At 35.3% G+C, this 23986-nt stretch overlaps 1 protein-coding gene across 1 annotated transcript in view; it reads right to left on the reverse strand.

Moving 5' to 3' along the window:
- Positions 1-23986, reverse strand: part of IDE (insulin-degrading enzyme) — a 58948-nt gene that overhangs the window by 20677 nt on the left and 14285 nt on the right. The window contains exons 10-15 of the mRNA XM_009888788.1: positions 23443-23523; positions 20497-20600; positions 9133-9235; positions 8230-8352; positions 5325-5407; positions 567-711 (exon numbers count right to left, since the gene is read on the reverse strand). Of these exons, the coding sequence (XP_009887090.1) occupies positions 567-711; positions 5325-5407; positions 8230-8352; positions 9133-9235; positions 20497-20600; positions 23443-23523 (639 nt within the window). The remainder of the gene's footprint in view (positions 1-566; positions 712-5324; positions 5408-8229; positions 8353-9132; positions 9236-20496; positions 20601-23442; positions 23524-23986) is intronic.

The following is a 23986-nucleotide window of genomic DNA, read 5'->3' on the forward strand; positions in this document are numbered from 1 at the left end:
CAATGGAGAGGATCAGCATAAATGTAGCGACTAACAAAAAGAAAAACAAAAGAAATGCTTTGATACCTCAAGCAGTGACAAAGTAATGGATGAAGAAACATGACTGAAGAGTATGTATATGCAGCCTCATGATCAGTAGTTCTTGAACAGGAAAGCTGAAGTGTACCATTTATTTAATAGCATGATAAGGGAGTCTTGTACCCCATCGGTCAGAAAGTTTTTAGTAGATATCTGACAAACTGAAATAAATATGTAAGCTTGGATTAGGGTTGCTTTTTCCTTTTTAAAGTGGAGGAACAAATCTTAAAACTAATTAATTTCATGAATGATATAAAAATAAACAAGAAAATTTGCTTAGTATGAATGGAAAGATTGTTGAAGACTTTGAACAAAATTCAACTTAAAATTCAAATTAAAGAAAGGATGGTTAATAACCAAGATCAAAAGGAGTAACAGCCTTAGACCCATTTTTAAAATAAAAGTCCTTCCATCAAATCAATATAAAAATGTTGATGAGTGGAAGTAGTTTTTAAGGCTCTAAGCTCTTCCTTGATTTGGGTACTTACATACATCCCATAGATGGTATTTTGGAGATCATAGTTCAAGCCAGCTAGTTCTGCTGCATATGCATACTCGTTGAGGGAGTCTTTGAGTAGTTCAAGGTACAAATAGGCCATGTTACAATGCAAGGGATCCACGTAAGCAAATGGGCTGGAAGAAAATGTTGAAAGTAAAATATGCAGTTTAAAATTCTTTCTCAGTTTCTTTTGGCCTTTTAAGTTTGATCTGAAGGAAACAGTATTTCCTGCGAGTATGCTGATGGATCCCATTACAAAGGATTCCTATTTCGAAGCCAAATATGAACGTACCTGAAAATAATTATTTAGCTTCCTTATGGTTTGAGTGATGCCTACATATATTGAAGAGCCCAGAGATATTCTCTTATTTGTGCTCATAAATCAAGACACATTATATTTACTTTGCTATTCAGTCAGAATTCAGCAGGAGTAAAATAAATTAAATAGACCCTGAATAACCAACATAATTTAAAAGACTGAAATGAAAGTCCACGTACTGAACATTAATTTAATTAATAATTTAATTCTACACTATCAGAAAACAATGTAGTTTCTATTACAAAAATTAAGAGATTAGCAATTTGTGGTATGAAAAATACACAGTACACACTAAGTTCAGCTCAGGAAAGAAATTTGGCATACCTTTTTTCATACCACTACATTTTTTATGTTATCTTTTTAAAGGCAACAACTATACAAGCTCTACTGTTGTATTAGAAGCATCTGATGACATACACTACTGTCGTAAATTTCTCAAAAAGAGATATGCAACTCAAAGACTCAAGCCATGTTTCAACTGCTGTAATTGTTAAATATCTGTGTGTTTTAAAGATCTGCAAAGTCAAGACAAATTATTTGTACTATGATTGAATATATATTTCTAAAGCTTCTGAAATGCATATAAATTCATTACCAATTTCACAGAAATAATCAGCAGTATCTAAAACAATTTGCTGTCTGGATATGGCTTACAATTCAAAACCATATTCTGAGACACGCTATTATGTATGTTTACACCTACATAGCATGGTATTTCATGATGTATACCAACATTGAAAAAAAAAAAAGTCACATTGCCACAACACACATGCTGACAACTTTGAAATGCATTGCAAAGGTATTTTTAAGGAGGTTCCCAGTGGCTTTAAGTAAAGCCTTGACTTCTCCTTCCTTTTAGATTAAAGGAAAGGAAGCATGGGAAGAGATTGTTTAAAAAAAAAAAAAAACAAAACCAAACCACTTTTTTTTTTAAAAAAAAAATCTTATTACAGAAGCAGAGCCTGCTATTGCCTGAAATCTTAGCCTAGGATATGCTTTTTTTGCTACCACTGGGTTAATTATTCTAGGCCTCTGTAACTTAAGCAAACTGGTGAGTTAAAAGAAAAAAAAAAAAAAAAAAGACTGCTTTTTGCATTTCTCCCTAGAATGAGAATTTCCCAAAACTGAGCAATTTCCATATGCACAATGATGCAAGTCCAATTAATATTGAATTTTTTAATTAAGACTGAATTCAAAGCAAGATGTAGGTCAATCCAATGTTATCATAAACCTTCCTCCAAACTCATTATATTCTTTTCCATTTTGATACTACAATAGAGACTTAATCAGTTTGAGCGATTACTATGTCTGTATCAATTACAACTTCTGTATACTCCTTCAGCTGGCAAAGGCCAACAGGGAGTTTTAAAAATAATGAAGACTACTAAATCATTAATCTCCAAGCGAGAAATAACAGAAAACAATAACAACACTGTTCTGGGAGTTGCCTTCTGTTACTGACAACTTTGTAAATAAATGCTTATTTCAAGTTTACCTTTTTTAATCTAGATTTAGGGAAGCAGAACAACTCAATCACTGATAGTATATTTGAAAAATCTTGATAGTCTAGTGTTTCCTGCTTTCAAACACAGCTGTAGAGGAAGCAGAACAACTCGATCACCGATAGTATATTTGAAAAATCTTGATTGTGTTTCCTGCTTTCAAACACAGCTGTAAGTGGCATAGCTGAAATCAATACCGAAGTATTGATCATGGGTTATCATATGAGCAACTCAAGTTGCTTGAAATATTTCTTAAACTGGAAAGTAGCAAGTATCCAGTTAAAAATAATTTGCATCATATTTTTAACATCCACGTCTCTAAACCTTAGGAAACTTGAAGTGCAAAGTTTGTAACTACCTTTGGAAAGCTTTCAAAACAGCACATTACATTGTTATTTTGCTTCCTTTTGAAAAAGGATACTTGTTGAGCTCTTAAGTCATAATTCACACAAAAGCAAAAGCTTATCATCAGTCCTTTCGGCTGGATGATAAGTCCCATATCAGATGTTTTTGCATTAAAGAAACACCACAGTAAGACTTGTGCCATGTAACAATTTTCAGTTTTGGAACAAGGCGACTTCAAGAGGTTCATATACTCAGATTGTTCCTACTGGATTGCATGTCTGAGGGAACCCTCCCAACCACTGCCTCTCAATTCATCTACACAGCAGTTGCTGCTGTAACATCTGGGTCAGGAATTCTTCCAATGATCCGTGATGCTCAGGGCTGCAGGCAAAAGAAATCCTCCTAGTTTTTTCTACCTTACTGAAGCAGTCTGCAGTGTGAACAAATTCTTGTAATTTGCTACAAGGCAGCATAGCCGGCATATTCTGATCTAGAATTGAGATTAAAACTTTTTATGAAAACTCAAGTTATTAAGATGGCTTTATTCACCAGTTCACTCAGCCACAAAAACTATGGATAAATTTCATCACGTCTCATGAATAAACACTATACATTTCACCATTTCCTCCAATGACCATCAGCATGACGTGACCAGTCTCAAAAGAGAAAGAGACTATCACTAAGAATCTTTCTTAACTATCAAAACCAGACAAACCTGCTTACAACTTCTTTTGGAGATGATGTACCCGATATTGCCCAAATCTCACATCCGTTCATATACAATTACGATCTTATCTTTAAAGGAAAGGAAAGAACCCTAGCCTCCAACCCTAAGAAAACAGCCAGCTTTTCACCTGTAACCATTCTTAGGAGGAAAGAGGCAAATCATTCCATTAGTCAGCAAAGCTCAAGTACTCCGGGCTTTGTAAAAGGGCTCACTGAGGTGAAAGTGCAAATCTAACTGGGAAAGACTAACATCACACATCTAGTTGAAGATACCCCAGCTCATTGCAGGAGGGTTGAGCTAGATGACCTTTAAATGCCCCTTCCAAGCCAAACCATTCTATGATTCTATGATATTGTGCATAAGTGCGCATACTTATACCTTAGTGTGCTCTACATAAAATCAGTTATTACCTTTTAATCATTCACAAACTGGTACAGAGATTGGATCACTCATAGTTCATTTGCAATTGATTTAAAAAAAAAACCCCAAACTGTATAATATAAACTCAAGTGTCCGTCAGTAAAATCCAGTTTTGAATTTTGGGACCTACATAAAATCAGTTATTACCTTTTAATCATTCACAAACTGGTACAGAGATTGGATCACTCATAGTTCATTTGCAATTGATTTAAAAAAAAAACCCCAAACTGTATAATATAAACTCAAGTGTCCATCAGTAAAATCCAGTTTTGAATTTTGGCCAAGCATAGTACAAGGGAAAGCCACCAGGTATGAGCAAAGGTGGCAAGGTATTGCAATTGTTGTTCTCTGAATAAGATTTTCATCTTGCATTTCCTGACACATTGAAGTTGAAACAGTTGTAATGTTTGCCCTGTGGTTTCAAAAAGCAAAAAGAAAGAGGAAATGCCCAGACAACCTATTTTCCCCAACTAGTACCAACACCAGTACCAAGACCTGACATCCTCTGAAAAAAGCCGCTATCTAAAATTCTGCCAAGAAAAATTTCAAGTGCTCACTCAAAACAAGGACTCAACAGTGCATCTGTGAGCATCTACGACAGCCCACATAATAGGCTTTCCAGCAATATTACTGAATTATTTAATTAGGCCAAAGGAGAAGAGTTCCTTTAATTATTTTCACTTTCAGTAGTACAGCACAGAAATAGCTGCACTCTAAAGACAGCTGCAATTTTATTTAAAAATTTAGAAATTATTACTTGAAAGTAACACTAAGGTACATCATTGTCATGCTCACTTAAAAAATAAAAGATAATTTTCCTGTGACGAAAATAATGCAAGACCAGAATTAACATTACAGCACTTTATCACACATCTTGAGATGAGAATCACATTCATTGATACTACAGACCATGTTCTTCTAAAAAAAACAAAAACCAAAAAACAAACAAAACCAAACTAGTTGTTGATGTCAGCATACAGTCTCACATTATGCAAATTAAAGTTGAAATTGAACCTAAAACCATTATCAAAATAGCATTTTATAAAGAAAACACTATCTTGGAATAGTTGTGATTTAGTCATTAATTAAAAATAATACACATGCATTTTTAAAGATATATATTGCAATATGTAGTAGGTCCTACTAGCAGGCATATTTCAGGTATAGCAAATAAAACACAGAAGAAAATTTGTTTTAAAAGTATTTTTAGATAAACTTTTCCTGTTCATATATAGATGTCGAACTGCTTGCTACTCAACTACTGCATGACTTATATCAGCCTTCCTGCTACTGTAGCTTATTGCATATTCCCAAGTAAGGAAAAATGATTTAAAGCCTCAATACACGCAACAAAGTTTTTTTCCAAGGAAACAGAGACTCCCGACAAACAACAAACTTTTGGAGAGCAATTTATATATACTTAACATTGCGTACCTGAAAAATTCAAAGTTGAGACAAGCTTTTGGCAAAAAAAATTTGTCATCTTGCTTGAACCACAGTTTGCTCATAGCAGTGTCCTGTGTCAAGAAAAGAGGTTTTGTTAAGTCAACTAACTCTTAACTGTAATATATTACACTATTTAAAAAAAAAAAAAAGTCTCTTCACCACTTCAAATCTCAGTGTAGTGTTGTCCCCTTACATTCATATTCTTGCTATATACGTTTGTGTATACATCCATCTATCCTTATTGAGACTGTCTTCTTACCATATGCCACCATAACAGGCGCTTAAATGGCTGCAGCATTTTGAGTGAGCTTATGATCAAAATAGGAACTACTTTTCTAAAGCAGGAGCGATCAAAGACAAATATAGAGTTAGCTTCGCAAAATTCCCAACTAATGATGGCATTAAAAGATTATGCAGCACTACAGCAGCATATAGTTACATGTTTTAGGCTAAGAATATAATTGTGCATTTAATGCTTTTAGTAAAAAATATTAATGCATTGTATGTTGTTTTAAAGTAACACTGGCAACAAAACCACACGTGCATTTAGAAAAACTAATTTCCAACTAGTTTACCACTTAAAAGATCTGTCACCAAATTTTTTTTATAATAAACTCCTAGTACAGAGAAGAACCTAAACAACCTCCCCTAGTGCTTTTTCCTCCCACAAAGGCTGTGAAATAGATACTCTCTCTCTGTTCCAACTCTAGTTACCTTTATCCCCCCAAACATCATTTCTTTAAATTGATATACATGGGACAGATTTTAAATGTAAAATTATTTCTCTTTCTCATATTTTTGAGCAGATGTTCTTTGCTTCTCAGGGATTTGGCATGGTATTTTCCTCCTCCTTTTTGCATAAAAGAAATGTCTTGTCTCTTACCACACACCTTCCTCTACACAAAGTTCAACTTATACTAAAAAGCCAAATTATAGCTTCTCTCCAAGCCAACAAATTATTTATTCAGTTAAATCGCTACTACACAGTTTAGAATATGTCTTACATGAGGGACAGCACGATAAACAGTAGAGCCTGTCTGTAGTACTGGAGACACCGTGCAATAGCTGGAGATCTCTAGCTGCAGACCATAGCAACAACCCGGCCCTCAGGCCAAAGCCCACATCCTAACTGCCCTCTTCCCTGAGGGGTTTTCAGGGCAAGATGTGCCATTACAACACAGGTGACCCAGTGACACGCTGCCAGTGAAAATGGCCATCCTGTTCCCATCCCTCTCTTTCCCACAACACTGGTCCAGTCCACAGGCATATAAAACAGCAGAAAAATTGCTTTTTTGGTACAGCTAATCTCTGCTGATTTAGTTCTTGCAATGTTTTGCTGTGGGGTCAGACAAATGCCAGGGCCCACAAAAGGAAAATGACATAGACACACAGCTGGGGAGAAAGTAAGAGATATGCAGGCAAAATAGGTAACGTCTATTTCATCAAGTACAGAAGATTAAAAACTTCTCCCTCAGAAAACATATTTTAAAGGGAAAGGAAAAACTAAAAGCAAATATATTTCTAAAGCAATGATGCCTTAAAGCAAAGTTTTTGTGCGGATCAATCGCCTAGTTGCTAGAGAGACACTAAAGGACCATCAAGTTCCTTTAGCAAACCAATTAGAGTTACTTAACAGAGCTGCAGTAGTGTCCCTGCTAAGGTTTAGGGTTTCAGTTCAGGATAAACATAAACATACTCTCTAAGTCCTCATCTGTTAATAATACTGCTTCAAGTGTATATCTAAAATGCCCTGTGCAGAACAAATATGTTTTCCTGAAGGATATCGTTGCACTGAAGTAGACTTACATTAATCTAGTGTGCAAAAAGAATTCCTGAATTGAGTATTCAAGCTGAAGCACAACATGTAATTGCAGAAGACTTTTCCTATTTATCCTCCAACTAAGCCTAGAATAGAGATGAGCATTAGCAAAGACAGCTACACTTTAGTGGTGAGAAATAATTTTTAGTAAATTTTAGGTACTGAGAAAAACTGAGACTTGCTAAAAGTACTGAGATCAGAGGAGGGCCACAAAGATGACCAGAGGGCTGGAGCAACTCTCCTATAAAGACAGGCCAAAACAGTTGGGGTTGTTCAGCCCGGAGAAGAGAGGCTCCATGGAGACCTTACAGCGGCCTTCCAGTACCTAAAAGGGGCCTACAGGAAATATGGGGAGGGACTCTTTATCAGAGAGTGTAGCGATAGGACGAGGGGTAATGGTTTTAAACTGAAAGATGGTAGATTTAGATTAGATATTAGGAAGAAATTGTTTACTCTAAAGGTGGTGAGACACTAGAACAGATTGCCCAGAGAAACTGTGGATGCCCCACCCCTAGAAGTGTTCAAGTCCAGGCAACCCGGTCTAGTGGAAGGTGTTCCTGCCCAGGGCAGGGGGATTGGAACTAGATGATCTCTAACCATTCTACGATTCTATGATTAAATGATGCTTCCAGGAGATTGAAGAGTAGTGTTTGTTTACATCTCTTCCTCCCTTTCTCCATGCAATCACAAGCTTTTTCCATACAGAGTTACAAAAGAATAGCCTTAACCTCGACTTACTGAACATTGTTCAAAAAAAGTAAGAGTGGCAGTCACCCTTCTGCTGAATAAACAGCTTTTAATACTATTTCTATCCATTGTTAACACACTTTCAAAAGGGTAAAGAGAGTTCAAACTGTTTGTAGATAAATTTTCATAGGAACCCAAACAGTCATAATCCAAAGTTTAGCAAGAATGAATTTTCTATTGTCTTTCTAGTAATATCATTAAGTTATGTACTTTTTTGTTTATTATACCTTGGAATATGACATGATCTCTATTTTAAAAACACATAGGAATTAACTGTTAATTTCCCAGAAGGTTAGCTAGCAAACAGAACAAATACAGATAGCTTACCTTGACAAGGGCAGGGTACTGTGTCGCATCTTTTTCCAGTGGCAAAATCTCAAAGTTAGTAGGAATGAACTCGTTCTTCATTGGAAGCTTGAATTTTCCATTCAGGTCAGCATTTTGCCATTTCTAGATAAATAGGAGAAACAATGAGGCTAAGTAGAATTTCTCTTAATTAATGGATATATACTACGCTCTAACAAGAGATTTAAAAATGTGTTCCACTAGCTTATGTGTAAATACTATTAAGACAACAGGGGAAGAGAGAAGTATCTGGGAAACCAAATGGGAGTAGGCTATCAGGAGGATGAAGTGCTCCGAGGAAGAAGACAAAAGATAAAAAATAATAATTTTTTTGTGTGTATTTTACAGCCATCTCTTCTTAAAAGAATAGATCAATAACAAATTTCAATATGGATTTGCCCACCTCCTTTGCCGGAGTTTTGATTTTTAGAAGCTTTAATTGGCAAAATATACTCATAAGTTGCAAAAATCAGTTTCAGAAACACAGCTACATACAGCAGTTGTAAAAAGATTCCTTTTTAAATAACAGTTTAGTTCATTAACATTTAATAGAGATTTTTAAGTTTTAAAAAGTTAATGCTCACATTTTTAAGTAGCCATTCATATTATGGATCTTTTATAGCAAAAAATGGTGTAACATTCCCTGTACTTAACATGGTTTAAAACCATTAAAATCTATCTGTCCTATGTAATGAATATTTGAAATCTAAAGACTAACATAAGATTCTTACTTCTCATAATATTAAACAGACTCATTGTACAATTTTCATGTTATGGAGAGCAGCAGATTTAAGTTCTGCCTTCAACTACATGGAAAATTAGACAAAAAATTTACCACTGTCTTTCACTTGCAGATATTAGAATATCTTAAAAGTTTTAACATGCCTTAATAACTTCATCAGAAATTGCTTCTTGCTTGTATTGTGTTCCATACCAGTCTTCTGTTTGATCAGTTTTTCCTTCAAAAGACTTGGAAACTATTGCAACTCTGAAAAAAAGAGAGACAAAGTACTTTGGCACAAATGTGTCTGAGAAAAGACTGTAAGAAATTCTTCAGAGCACTATTTCTGTTCCATGACTAGAATGCACTTATTTCTAGAAATGGTTCCTGGACAATTGCAGGGTACATCTGGATAGAGAGTATCCGTATACTGAACTGCACGCTAAAGTTAACTATGAAATCAGACTACCAGGGCCTTTTAATTTTACTGTTTTTCTGAAGTGTTACAACCTAGAGTTACATACAATTATTGTTGCATGCAGTTTTTATTTTTTAGACTTTGTCCTTGTTCCAGAAAACGCAGAAACCAGTCCTTGAGATCTTCTACAAAATTAATGAAGTGACTACAACATTTTTCATACTACCTGTTATCAACACTCTGATATGTGAAAATACCGACTACAGAAATTTTATTCCAGACCTAGCGTTTTAGATTACATTCTAGCAGTTTCACTCTCCCATTCATAATCTGATAGTAAGAGAGCTTCTTCATTTTGTATCATTCTCATATTCTCATTTCAGGTCACGGAATCTTCAGAGTTGGAAGGGACCTCTAGAGATCATCTAGTCCAACTCCCCTGCTAAAGCAGGATTGCCTACAGCACATTACTCAGGACTGCATCCAGGCAGGTTTTGAAAATCTCCAGAGAAGGAGACTCCACACCCTCCCTGGGCAGCCTGTGCCAGTGCTCTGATTGATACCTGTTTCTCTTTGTTTTGTTTTGGGGTTTTGTTTGTTTTTTGGGGTTTTTTTGGTTGGTTTTTTGGAAGGGAATGGAAGAAAAGCAGAAAGATTAATGTACGTTACAGTTATTACAACAGAATTATACTCAATTAGAAACCTAAATCATAGAGTCATGGAATATCTCAAGTTGGAAGGGACCCATAAGGATCATCAAGTTCAACCTCCTGCTTCTCACAGGACTACCTAAAACTAAACCATATGACTAAAAGCATCGTCCAAATGGTCCTTGAACCAAAGAACACACTTAAAGAAGAGGAAATCCAGAACAAAGAAAACTAGAAACTTATTAGTATTTTTTCAGTAGTCTTCATAACAGGTATCAAGAAAACCCCTTTAATTCTTTTTAACACCCTACAACACAGAAGAGTATTCAATGGAAATAAGTAGCTAGCTTTAAGAGTAAACAGATGTTTAAAAAAATTCTGAAATTGTCAAAAGCAGAATTACCTCCCACACATATTTAACAATCCGTAGACGCTCAATAGCACAGTAACAAAATTTGTCAAATCTTGTACAGATGACTAAAATGCACATTAAAACATCAAAATATATGCAATGCAAGTGTTCTTTTTTTAATCACAGTATCTTCAGGCCAGGAACATCCTATTGCATATTTCTAATGTGCATGGCAAAGTGGGGTGTAAATCAAAAGAGACATATGGATAGATATGCCTCAAACTATAGTATTTTACTTTACAAATAAGCTACTGGAGGATACCCTTGGGAAGAATTGAAAAATTTAAATATGTAGACCATTAATATTGTAAAAGCCTATGTCCTCATCCCTCCTTTTGCATCTAATGTTTACATATAAATGACTAAATGATCCAAGAAGGTTCAAGAAAACAGGATTTTGTTGCATTTAGTTCTAGATTTCCCTACTGCGAAGATTTTCAAATTGTTAATAGTTTAATACTTGCACTGCAGTTCGAGTAGCAGGAAAACAGTGGGGTAAACAGCTAGCATTACATGCATTTAAATAAATGACAAGTACACCTCACAGTCACATGGGACTGTAAGGATATTCTCTAGCAATAGAGTCAAAAATTGAAGCAGTACTTGCATCACAGACTGTTTAATTTTGAAACAATATTTTAAATCATACACACTACAGAGGGGTAGTCATATCTCATGTTTCAGGGATGCAGATTTCCTCTGAGTTGAGGAAGGGAGAAGTTTTTACTCCCCACCTTTGAAAGAACCAGATGATTAGCGTGAACACACACACACGCAAAAAACAACTCCTGCCCTCTGCAAAAGTTATGCAATATCCAAACCAGAATGAGAACATTCATCTTTAAGAGATACATTATTTCATCTCCTGTTGCAAATGGCAATAGGAATGGTTAATGTTTTTATTGTGACTTCATATAAAATGGTTTCGTATCTGTTTGCATGTTACATCTTTTTCATTTTTTATACAAAAGAACAATACTAAATAAATATTCAGCGAAATACTAAGCACTGTAATCCTAGAGAATATTTGTTCTTGCAACACAGCAGACACTGGCTCGGTCAACAAGGTGAAAACTGTTAGAAAGATTGTTGTTTACATTAAAATGAGCCATAGAAATATTCTATTATGTTTTGCATTTTAACTTGGACAGCTGGTGAGCAAAAACTCTTATCATCTACAGATGAAGTTGCTAAGAGACTGTAAAAACCATAAAGCCTATTAGAATTTCAGAGCAACCTACCAGGCCTTTCCATCCATTAAATAAAAAATAAAAACAAAAAAGAAAGAGTCTTAAGCTAAAAGATCACCTCAAACCAGGACACTGATCCAATCCTAATAATCAGGTGGTCTGAACAGCAAGACAAAGGTGTTTTATGCTAAAATAAACAGATGTTTGTTATTCAACATTCCCTCCTCCTACCCTTCTCCAACATACCCATGCTCAAGCTCTAGAGACAATTCCAGCACCCAAACATTTGCTGTAGGAACATACTAAAATTAAAGAGCTAAAAATAATTCTGTCTGCCCAACATATAGAAAATGAAATTGTGGAAAACAGCACTGCAATTCTTCATGCAGTTCTGCTTAGGGATCCTCCTGTCCTTCCTATACCCCATATCACTACTGGAACAATTAAATTTTGAGCTCTCAGAAACATACCCACAATCACATGAAACAAACCAAAAGGCATTTTACCTGCCTGAGACTTAGAACCTAAACCAAAATACAAGCACCAACAGCAATGAACACCAAGACACGTAAAGAAGAGGGGAAAAGAAGCACTAGAGGTAGAAATACAATGCTATGCAGTTATTTAAATGTATCATAATCCCTCTTTAAAGTTACCAATTATGTAATGTTACTTTGGCTTTTCATTTCTGTTGTGCTGTATAGCGCTATGAACATCCACGTGGTTTAAGACAACATTGAAACGCACTGGAAAAGCAAGACAGGCAATTGGGCAATCTTTAATAGGACCTGCTTATAACGTATTTAAACTCAACCAGTGCAATTAGACTTCCAAGCCATTCAAAAACATGGAACACAGCTAAAACTATAAATGCAATTTACTTCTGTATGTATATTCTTGTACATGTAAACTGCTGTAGTTATGCTCAACTTTCAAAAACAAGCACAACTTCTATAACGTGATACATATTTACTAGATACCCTCTTGTTTTTCACTCTCCTGAAATCTCAAATGAAGCTACAAGTGACAGAACCACAGAAAAGTGTTACTTGGGAAGAGAATGTGTGCTTTAAAATGAATGTACTTCCAGGAAAAATTATCAAGATTATATTCCAGATTTACATAACAAAACTCAAGCTTCTAAGGCTGAAAAGTAATAGACTTTGACACCACAGTATTTGATATATTAGTAACAGGCATGTCAAAGCAAATTTGTTGCAAAAGAACAAATTTATACCTAAGGAGGAACAACTGCCTTTTTTTTTTAGAAACTAATTTAAATTTTGTCTTCCAAATGATATTGTCAAACAACGGAAAAAATTACATGTATCTAATTCAAACACATAAAGTAACATGCCTGAAACAAAACCCGCAAAAGCCAAGATTTGTTTATAACTTCCCCCCAAATCACCAGTAAAACTGATGCGAGACAATACAGGCTACTCAAACCCACTTCCACACGAATCTCATTAGAAAATGGAGGAAATGGGGAAACTACATGCAGAGAGATGTTGCTGGGGTGCAGCATTCTAATCATTCTGCAGAAGCACGAGTTATTTTTTAGGTTTTGATAAAACTAAGTCTCTGCAAACACAATGGTTTGTGGGGGGAAACAAGTGAACCAATTGGGATTTCCAAAAAATCTTTACTCAGATACAATGCAATCAGAAAATAAACACATACATTCCATATTTGTAAAATATTTACCATCAGGGATGAGCATCACCAACTGCATTGAAATAACTGTTTGCTCAGTATCTGTGAAATTCCAGCCCTTAGAAATGTCTGTATCAACATTTTTGACATTCATTTTATTTTGCTTCCCTCTAGGATAGTGCAAGTGCTGCAACTCCAGATATCAAGAGAGCAAAAAAGTCCATTTATTATCCAGGGGAAAAATGTTCTTTAGTTGCTTAATCTGATGAGTCACTAGCTTCTTAAATTTTAATAACAGCATTTATTCTGCAGATGATGAGGGGGAAAAATTGTATTGGAAATGATGGGAAAATTACATTTTTCAGCTAAGATTGCGACACATGCCAAGTCTATTCCCTTGTCTTCACAGATGGCTGGCAAAACCCAGTGCAGTTTGAACAAGTAAAAATGATACTTACATCTTAAAAAGGTTTCTCTCTTAGGGAAATTAAGCCACTAAACGCAACAAGTAGTGTGCGGGGGCAGGAGGGAGGAGGAGAATATGAAAACTTCCTGTTATGGTTCAGTCAAATAGAAGCACATATGGATACTTGCTACCATCTGTGAGTATGGATATTTTTCCATACTTTTTAAAAATACAGTTTGTTAAGAAAATAACAGTAGAAAAGCTAAACTTTTTAAAAGACATTGAACAGTAGCCTCTATGAATGCAGCTACCGCAATATAGATATGCCAAGGAAAGTCCTTTGTATAGGTGAATTCCAATAGGGTTATACAAATGAAATTATAAATAAAACCATGACACAAAAGAAAAATTCAAATCAATGGAAACTAAACCATTGCAAGACACAATTTATGAAAGAAAAGCAAAAAAAAAACCCACACCACAACAGGGAGATTTAGAATGATGTGGCACATACAAATTCTTTCATAAAAAGGGAGAATAGAAAGGTAAACATGAGAATAAATATCAGTAAATGGCAGACAACCAGAACACATACAGGTATTTAAAAGCACATGTCTACAGTTTTTTATTAGTATATACAATTTGCCCAAGCAAAGACAAAAGAAGGAAACAGGCTACTGGACTGATAGTTTACTACACGCGTATTGATATAGATGTAATAAAAAAAAGTAAAACACAAGGGGACCCTTTTATTAGCATCTATAATCTCAACTCAATGTTTTGAGAGCGCCCACTAAAAACGCAAATCCATGGTGGCTTTCTCGAATCTTTGTACCATACCATGAAATCATTTTTAGTAATATTTAAGTAAGGTTTTTGTTTCCACCAAGATAATTTATCTTGCCAGCAATTTAAAATAAAAGATACTATAAAGTTATATTCCTTGTTATATTTTACTACACTTCGAAGTATCTTAGTTAAATAAAAGATGAAAAAATTCCTAGTTCAGTTCCTTCTATTTTTAATTTCAAAAGACAAGTGCTTAAATAAGTGTCTAAAAGGAATCTACTACGATATACAGGTTAATATTTTGTTTCATTCACATGAAAATAGGAAAGTCTAATTAGCTCACATCTTCAAACACCTGATGCCCTGAATAAAAACATTTAATTCCCACTAATATTGAAAGGACTTACACTTTTACACCTGAGAAAAATCAGCTTGCAATATTAACGTAGAAGCTACATAGAAGCACAACTGTAACGTTTGAGTTATACCAAAAAAACGCATCATTTAGAGAAGCAGGGAAAAGAAACATGACAGTTAACAATCTTAAATTTGGTTTTATAAGTTATAGTTTTGGAGAAGTCAAATAGTCTGAACATAAAGAGAACTAAGATGAGAAAGTATAGTTGTTATGGCAATAGCAAACACTAGCATGGTTTTAGTCTACACAGAATAAGCAATACATTTATCATTACTCTGACCGTATACCATTCAAACCATTCAAAAAGTATGCCGCCTGCTGCTACATTGTTATAGGCCTTCTGCAGGTCTCATTCGATCCATGTTAGAATATCAGTACTTTGCTGAATTCTGCTGTAAGAATTGCATTAAACTAGTCTTTGGTGACTCTCTAGTTTGTATATATTTATATTTAAGCCTTAACAGGACAGCTGTAGGCATATCTATGGGTATTCAAGCTTCAGAGAACTAACCTGCTTGTATTTACTATCTTTAAGCCCTACTAAAAACTCTGCAACAAAAAGAATATATAAGCAGCCATAAAACCAGGTATATTCCAGTTTTGAAAGCCCCTCTATCTCCAAATATTTAGCTTTTTTATTCAAATGCTTAAAATCATAATCTATTTCTTAAGCCAGGTAAAGCGAAGAGACAATGTGATTAGTCCTGAGGGAGGATGAAACGCAACGTATTTCTTCCAGCATCCAAAAAGAAAGCACAGTAACAACAAGCTAGAAGAAAGCAGGGTGAGACCTCAGATGTTTAAAGCCCACAATGACTACATGGAGACCCACATACACTGAAGTTTAGATGACCATCCCTCTTTGATCACAAGCTTTCTTCATTCAGTCACCGTGCCTTCATCAGTCTTCCATTATGAAAAACTCTGAGACCTTCCTGTACATAAAAACATACCTATTCTATCAAACTGAATTTCCAAAACACCCTCACCACTGTGCCTCTCCAGTCTAAACATACTACACTTTGCTGCTTGGAAAGTCACATACACAGCATGCGAAACAGGCTGAATTTGAAAAGCTGAGATGACACATCTGTCTCCATTATCTGAAATACCCATGCTTCCCAGTTGCTTCAAACACTAGAGCTGATCATTTTCAGTTGGTATTTACTCTAGGTATGTTCCATCTTGAAAAAAAATCCTTTTTTAATCTAAAATTAATCCACAATTACCAAGAGTAGAGAGTATTCCCATCTCCAGCAAGCTACTTTGTCAAATGTGAGAAGACTGACGTAACCCTACAAAATTAGTATAAATTTTTTTTAACCGATGACAAAGAGGAATGCACAATTGCAACTGCAAATGCAAATATGGGATTAACCAAAATAAAAGAACATTGTGAAACAACTGTTTACTATATACTTGAAAAAAAGCACACCACGTAACATGCTGAATTCTTCTAAAAATCGTCACCACCATGCCTGTGCTTCTGACCACGTCCTACAGACTTGAATTTTCTCCCTCTACCTGTATACTCTACACTTTCCTTTCTCACACTTTTGAATAAGGTTAATTATGGCTATTTTATGCTGAAGTACTGTAAACTGGAAGGGAGTGTTAAAGGCTGGCACAGCCAGCAACAGGAGTAACACAGAAAACTAATGAGTTGTTTGTAGCATCCAACAGCATCTGATAAGCTTAAAGTGTCTGTGAATGTATTTACATATATTAATTTCCTCTAGCAATTTTTGAAAATTTAAGCAAGCAGATGCTTTGGAAGTTCTCTGGCTAATAACGAAGACCCGATTTATATCAGAAAAGGTATAATTCCCTAAAGTAACACTGACTGTTTTCTTGCAATGTTCAGAGCCGCATTTTAAAGTCACGTGAAGCTATAATAAACATCAAATCTGATTAAGCACCTGTAGCTTGTTTACTAAAGTAGTATAAAAAATGGTTTACCAACTGCTTGTAAGCAATTCTAAAACCAGTTAAAAGTTCAAATTCATGTGGAATTTGGTAAAGCTTTCTTCAGAGAAGTAGTAATTATATGTTCTCTCTTTTAATTACCAGAAACAATCTTTATGTTAAAGGTAAGCTCTTGTATCAAATTTCCAAGAAGCTGGGCAGTAGATCAACATGAAAATACATTAAAAACAGAAGTATTTAATACAATAGGAAAGAGAATCTGGAAATTTTCTTTAAAGTTTTGTTTGTAAAATATGATCTCTTGAAATATTCAAGCTTCAGTTGCAGTATCCCACGCACATTACACATAGATGCACACCCACACACAAAGATATAGGCCCTTCTTTAAAGGGCATTAATTACTATGGCAACTACTGTCACTGACATAGGCAGCTCCATTTATTTTATCATTACTTGTATACCCCTAGAAACATAAGAACCCCATGACATTGGCAAATATAGTTCATAATCCAATTTTATCCTACTTTATCCAATAATTATTTGAAACATACCATCTTTTGAAAATAAAGTAACCTACCTCTTAAACTAAATGAATATACAAGACAGATTTTGTCATACAAATAAATATAGTGAAAACGCATGCCCAAACTTTTAAGTAATTCACAGTAATTTCAGAAGTCTGAAATATAGAAACTCTAGAATTATATGAATGCATGCCTCACTGTCCTTCTATATCCAACACTGAAAATTTCAGTGTGGAACATATTCAGAAATAGACACACACTCCCAAAATAATTATTTTTTTGTATCATATACCTGGCTTCCAAAACACTGATAAACAAATGCTCCAACACAATAAGACTGATATACAGAATCACAAGCAAGAGCTTGTTTCTGTGTTTTCATACATTTTAATATCTCTACACCACTAATTTGATATTACAATTTATTGCAATATACACAAAAGACATATTAAATGAACCAAATTGGAAAACAAAAAGAAAAAAAGAAAATTCAGGCTCCACAGTGCTAGTATAACTTGCCCAAGTAACCTTCTAGTAATTAAGACTGTACCACATTATAAATAGGTATAAATATATATACACACACAAATTTACATATTGTCCTACTGAACCTCTGCCCTATTCAGTGCACAGAACAATTAAGAAACAGTTATTCAGTATTTTATATGTTTTGCTCAATACACGACCTGACTTCTCTTTCCAATATTCACCTCTTTCTCTAAATAAACAGAATTAATAAAATGTCTCTTTCACAGCACTCAGTGTTACAGGAACTCATTTCATATTTTAAAATATCCCAAGAGACATTATTTTCATAGATAGGAAGCTGAGGCATACAGAGATCCACAAAGTTACACAGTACCCATTCATTTTTGATGCTGATTTTAAAGACTTTTTTTTTTTTTTTTAATTCTTCACATTGCATGGTACCTCAGATTAAAAGCAAAGTTTCTGTTGAGTTGTTTGTGGATTCAGGTGCTCAGCAATCCCTCTTGTTAGACCTTAAGATCTTCGGCATACTCAAGAAAATAAAAAGGAATGAGTAAGTACTGACTTGCTGTGAAACATTTGGTCAAGGAGCTTGTCTCATGCCATGTAGTAAGCTTGTGACAAAGCAAAGAAGGCGTTCTGTTCTCCTGGGCAGCATTAAATAGTCTTAACCTTGAATCTCTACTTTTCTCTTTCTGCAGATTCCTGTGACTTCCATTACACACCTGCCAACTACATTGGTAGTACGTGAGTACTATCAGTCCCAGTACCCCACGTGAGTACGTGATACTGGGACCTTATCACATACTTCCACAACATTTCTATTCTGTAAGAACTGAAACTGAAGCTGGAGGGAGCTGGGGGGAATGGGACACAGATGATGACATGCATACATCCACAGAGAGAAAAAAAAAAAACAAAAACGCTAGACTCGGTAAACTTCAGTTTCTTTGCCCTTTGTAGACTATACTGTACTTGGTCTGCACAGGCTTTTCGGCTCAGTTCCTCCAAGTTTGGTCCCATTGGTTGCGCTGCTGTCCTACCTTGGGCTCCTCGTCTCAGACCTCTTCTCTTTGCCCTATTTCCATGATTCAGGACTCTCACTTGAATATCCTTGCTAAGCCTGACATAATCTTTTCTTCTAGACTTACTCTCTTACCTCCACTCTGCCCACTAGTTCCAGTTCATATCCCCGTCACTTTTTTGTCCAATCTGCACTTAACCATCCTCAGCAGTTCCACTAGCCAGCCTCTCTATCCATCCCTGACTGTGATACCAGTTCCCCACAGCTACCAATATCCTCCCTTAAGTTATCCCCACGATGTGCTTTGCCAGTTGTCTTGTCCCAGGCTCTTCCTCCCTTCATTAACCATTTGCCCAGCCCTTCCTGCTCTTCAGTTAATATTCCCTTTTTTCACCTGCCCTCATTTTCTTCTCTACAGCTTCCAGATTCCTTCACTTGTAAATCATCATCTCAGCACAGTATTATTTCCCCTTATCCTGGTCACACTATTCTTTTTTAGGTATTCAAATAGACATTAGGTACATTTGTTCTTTCAGCCTCCCTTTTCTACCCCACTTGGGTGACAACAGAAGATCCTCAAAAACACAGGAGACAGAGCCTTCCCCTTTTCCTTTCAACATGTAGTCTGACCAATTACTGAGCCCTGAAATTTGTCCTGCAACACACTCACTCTGCAGAGAAAGCACATGTGCAGTATGGTCACACTCGCATCAAAGAGATGCTCTGGAAGTCTGAGAGATTTTAGCAGCTAAACATACAGCTATTTCTACCCACATAAACTGATTCAGAGGGTCTGCTAATCTGCACGAAGTTTTGAGCTCTCCATAGGGAAAATAAAATACATACAGCAGATAAAAGTCATCCTCTGAACAGATTTCCAGACCTGGCTCCAAATTATGAATATTAGAGCATTCCATATAAAATGTCCCAAGAATTTAGTGAGGCAGGATAATTTTACTAGTCTTTTTCTCAGTAACAGTTGAGCTATTCCAAGTGAATATCTGGGGAAGGACTTTTTACTAGGGCATGTAGTGATAGGACGAGGAAGAATGCCTTTAAACTGAAGAGAGGAGGTTTAGATTAAACATTAGGAAGAAATTTTCCACTTTGAGGGCGGTAAGGCACTGGAACAGGTTGTCCAGAGAGGTTGTTGAGGCCTCATCCCTGGAGGTGTTCAATGCCAGGCTGGACGTGGCCTTGGGCAACCTGGTCTAGTGGGAGGTGTCCCTGCCCATGGCAGTGGCGCTGGAACTCGATGATCTTCAAGGTTCCTTCCAACCTAAGCCATTCTATGATCTTCCTAAAAACAATTTGCAGGGGTGTTGGAACTCGATGATCTTCAAGGTTCCTTCCAACCTAAGCCATTCTATGATTCTATGATCCTCCTAAAAACAATTTCAGTCTGAGGAAGATGTTCTGCACAGAAAGGACGTTTCTGTCTGAACAGGAAGAGTTGCATGCACTTAAGACTGCTTATTTTCAATGGGGAGCAGAGACATTAACACACAGAACAACTAGCCCTTTTTCAATGACGTTTACTTTGGAGCTGTAAGAGACAAGTAAGAATTTGTCTCCATTAGTTCATCTGCTTTCTTACAATGTTTGGGTTAGTGCAATTTAACTTACCGAACATTTTCTGGTCTCAATTTATCCAGTACCATCTCTATTAAATCAGGCCTGAATTCTTCAAGCAAATATTCAGCAGCCAATACTTCTTCTATAGGATAATACTAAAAAACAAAGCCCAGAAAGATGTAGATGAATTAAGACAAAAACTAAGCATGAAAAACTTACTGTTTTGTACAGGAAAAAGAAGTATATACTTCTGGTCACTAAATCTGTATTACTTTTGTAATTTCAAATTAGAAATGCATAGATGTTGTAAAATCATTTTCTTAAAACTAAACAAGATGGAGTAGTACTCTAACTACGCAGCCATATTTCTCCTGTATTAGGTACTTTTATATACTGCATGTTACCATTATTTCTCTTGAAATATTTGATGTCTAAATGTAAAAGTTACCCATCTTTAAATACTGTTTTGAAGTAACTAAAGAAAAATAACATAGTAAATGCTGACCCCTGGAGGATATTTTAAAGATAAAAGAACACAAAGTACTCAATAGAGTACATTTGGGAAAACCAAAACATAACACAACAAATAAAAAACAAAACAAAAAATCCACTAAGTTTTTTAGGATTCCCTAAGAATTCAATTTTTATTTACAGTAATATCAAGGAAAGTATATTTGATTTATTTAAAAGCATAGTACAAACTTACATAATTTTAATTCTAACATATTTGGGATCAAACTGAAAGTCTCTTAAGGTGCATCACAATTCAAGAAGAAAAAACAGTAAAAATTCCTCTGAAAATTATTAGTGTGGTTGATGGGAAAACTCTGTTGATAAACACCTGTTTACCAAGGGAAAAATACCAGGTGATCTAAGCACTGAGTACCTGCGATTTGCCATATGGGTGGTACATTTTTTTTGACCAGGCCTTTCTGAATTACATACATTATATATAAAACCACAGCGGAATGACTTCCAGAACACAGAGTTAACTCACACAAAGGATTTTGGAAAAGAGAAAGGGCTGGGGGGGAGCAGAGACCAAGGACAATGAGCCAAACCTGCATTACAAAAAATTCAAATGTGAATGCCGAAGATCTAGAATTTGAAAGGTCTTGTCCAAAAGATTCATTGTACACTGAAGAATGCTCGTTTAACTATCTTCTGCATAAACAGCTAAGCAGACTAAGGAATCTGAAGAGCAGGTTTTAAGTAATGTATTCACTTCTAATCTGAAATTACCAAGACAATACGAATTTAATGACCAAAAATCTACACTTTATTTCCTTTACAAACACAGGCCACAGCCTGCCCACCAACTGGCATCGAACATAAAAATTTATTTGGTTACTTTGTTATTTTTGTATTGTTTGAGCAGGAGGGTTGGACAAAATAACATCCATAGGTCCAGTCCAACCTCAAGCATTTTCTGATTCTGTGATTACTTTTCAGCAAGGTCAGAGCATAAAGTAACTAAAATAAAACAGACTAAACCAATCTGTGTACGACAATCAGATTAAAATGATATTTTATAAATTACACAATTAAGGAGATAAAACAAAACAACAACAAAAAAAAGGGGCACTGCAAACCAGGGAACAACTAACTGGAAAATATCAAGCCTACACATGACAAATATGAAATACAATTTGACAGCAAGATCTTAGTGGTAACTCCTTGGACGAGCACAAATGTGCTTTAAATAAACTTCTGTTTTGTTGAATAAAAAGGTTCTTTAAATTCTTTTCGTAAATACGTAATAACCTATGAGATTACATTTACTCATGCTATCTTATACCCTGGTTCTTCTCCAAGTTATGGAAAGTAGCTAGCATTCGTAAGTGCATGAAATCACCAAACAATAGTTGTAGTTTGGTTAATGTAAAGCATAAACTTAGTATGATTCAGAGGCAATAAAGAGAACTAGACAAGTTGTTTTTCTATTAGTGTTTAAGCAACTAATAGCAGAATCAGAATTACCATTCAGACTGCACAGCACAGCAGAAGAAAAGCAGTGTCCTCAATCAACACCCTGCTCTTTGGAACACTGCTAGCAACTTCCTGGCCTGATTTTTGGAGACAGCAATTGTAAGCACGAATGGCCCAACAAATAAGAGACCACTGAAAGACTGTTTCAGAAGTCCATTTGTTAAAGAGATTTCATACATTTGACAGAACAAAAGCAAAAGACAGCATCTCAAATAGGAGCTCCTTTAAATATCCATTTAAATGTTTTCAGTTGTCTAACGCTTTTAGTATAAACAGAAAGACAATTCTAAAATTAAAGACCACCATTTTAGACTTTACAAATTAAATGTAGGAGTATTAACAGGAATTTCTGCAAAGAAACCAAAAATGCCTTTGAGTAGAAGTAGACATGAGCTGTGCAATGGAGAATGGCTGCAATGTGTAAAAGTTGCATAAATTTCACTAGACAAACAGAAACCCACCTAAATCTTCCTTCAGAACAAAATGAGGGAGTTGAATTTTGCAAGTATGAAGACCAAGTACAAGCTACATGATGATTTTTTCAGTACCAATATGTAATCACATTAGTAGAGTCAAACATTTCTGATTTGCTATCTGAAAACAAATATTTCTGCTTACTGCAGTATTTCAACGTTGGTAACTATGGAAGCATTTAGAAACACAGTGTTTGCATTTACGATAAAATATTATTCCTCTAATATTTCCCTAGAGAACATTTAGCTAGACAGAGAATAACAAGGTACATGTGTCTTAAGAAATGCTCAAACAGAACAAATAGCAATTCCAGTTACTGTAAAATCAATTCTACCAAGTATAGAAGTATAAAATGGTAAAGAATGAAGGAAATGTGACTTACTGGCTGGCAAAACTAATATCTATGAAGCATGATATTAGCTTCCTAAGCTCAAGAAGTACACAGGACCTTTGCAAATACCTGGACTTATTAAGAGTATAATCAAACATACTGCTAAATGATTACTATATTGTAAAAAACCCACAGACACTTACATGCAACATTCCTCCAAGCTTTGATGTATAACCTCGTGGTCGTTCTTTATCTTTAAATCTGAATGCCACAGCATTTAGATCCTAGGAAACAGTATAGGAAGGGTTGAAAAGCGTGTATTAAAGACTATTTGAAGAATAAATACTGGCTACTTAATTCCTTTTTATAACATAAGAAAAGGAAGTTTTGTTGTATCCATTTTGTAGTAGTTAGGTACCTAACACAAAACTTTTTGCTAATATTCAAGTTGCACAAAACTCACAAGCAATTTCAGATAGTGTCACAATGTGAAGTGTTACACAAGTCTTCTAAGTCCTTTCATACTGAGAGATCTGTACCGTATCACATATATTTAAATTCTCTGGTAATTTAAAAACACAGCAACTTTGATACAACCAATACATAGTGTTCCAGTGCAATTTTCATTGTACGTTAATGAACTGAAGCCTTTCTCTCTTCCTTTTTTGTTACCTTTGTTCAGTCAGCCAAAAGGCAAGTTTAGAGACAGGACCAGTGCATTTCTTTACACTGTCTTAGCCACAGAAA

The sequence above is a fragment of the Charadrius vociferus genome, unplaced genomic scaffold (genome assembly GCF_000708025.1).
Source record: "Charadrius vociferus isolate BGI_N301 unplaced genomic scaffold, ASM70802v2 scaffold436, whole genome shotgun sequence".
NCBI classification, from domain to species: domain Eukaryota; kingdom Metazoa; phylum Chordata; class Aves; order Charadriiformes; family Charadriidae; genus Charadrius; species Charadrius vociferus.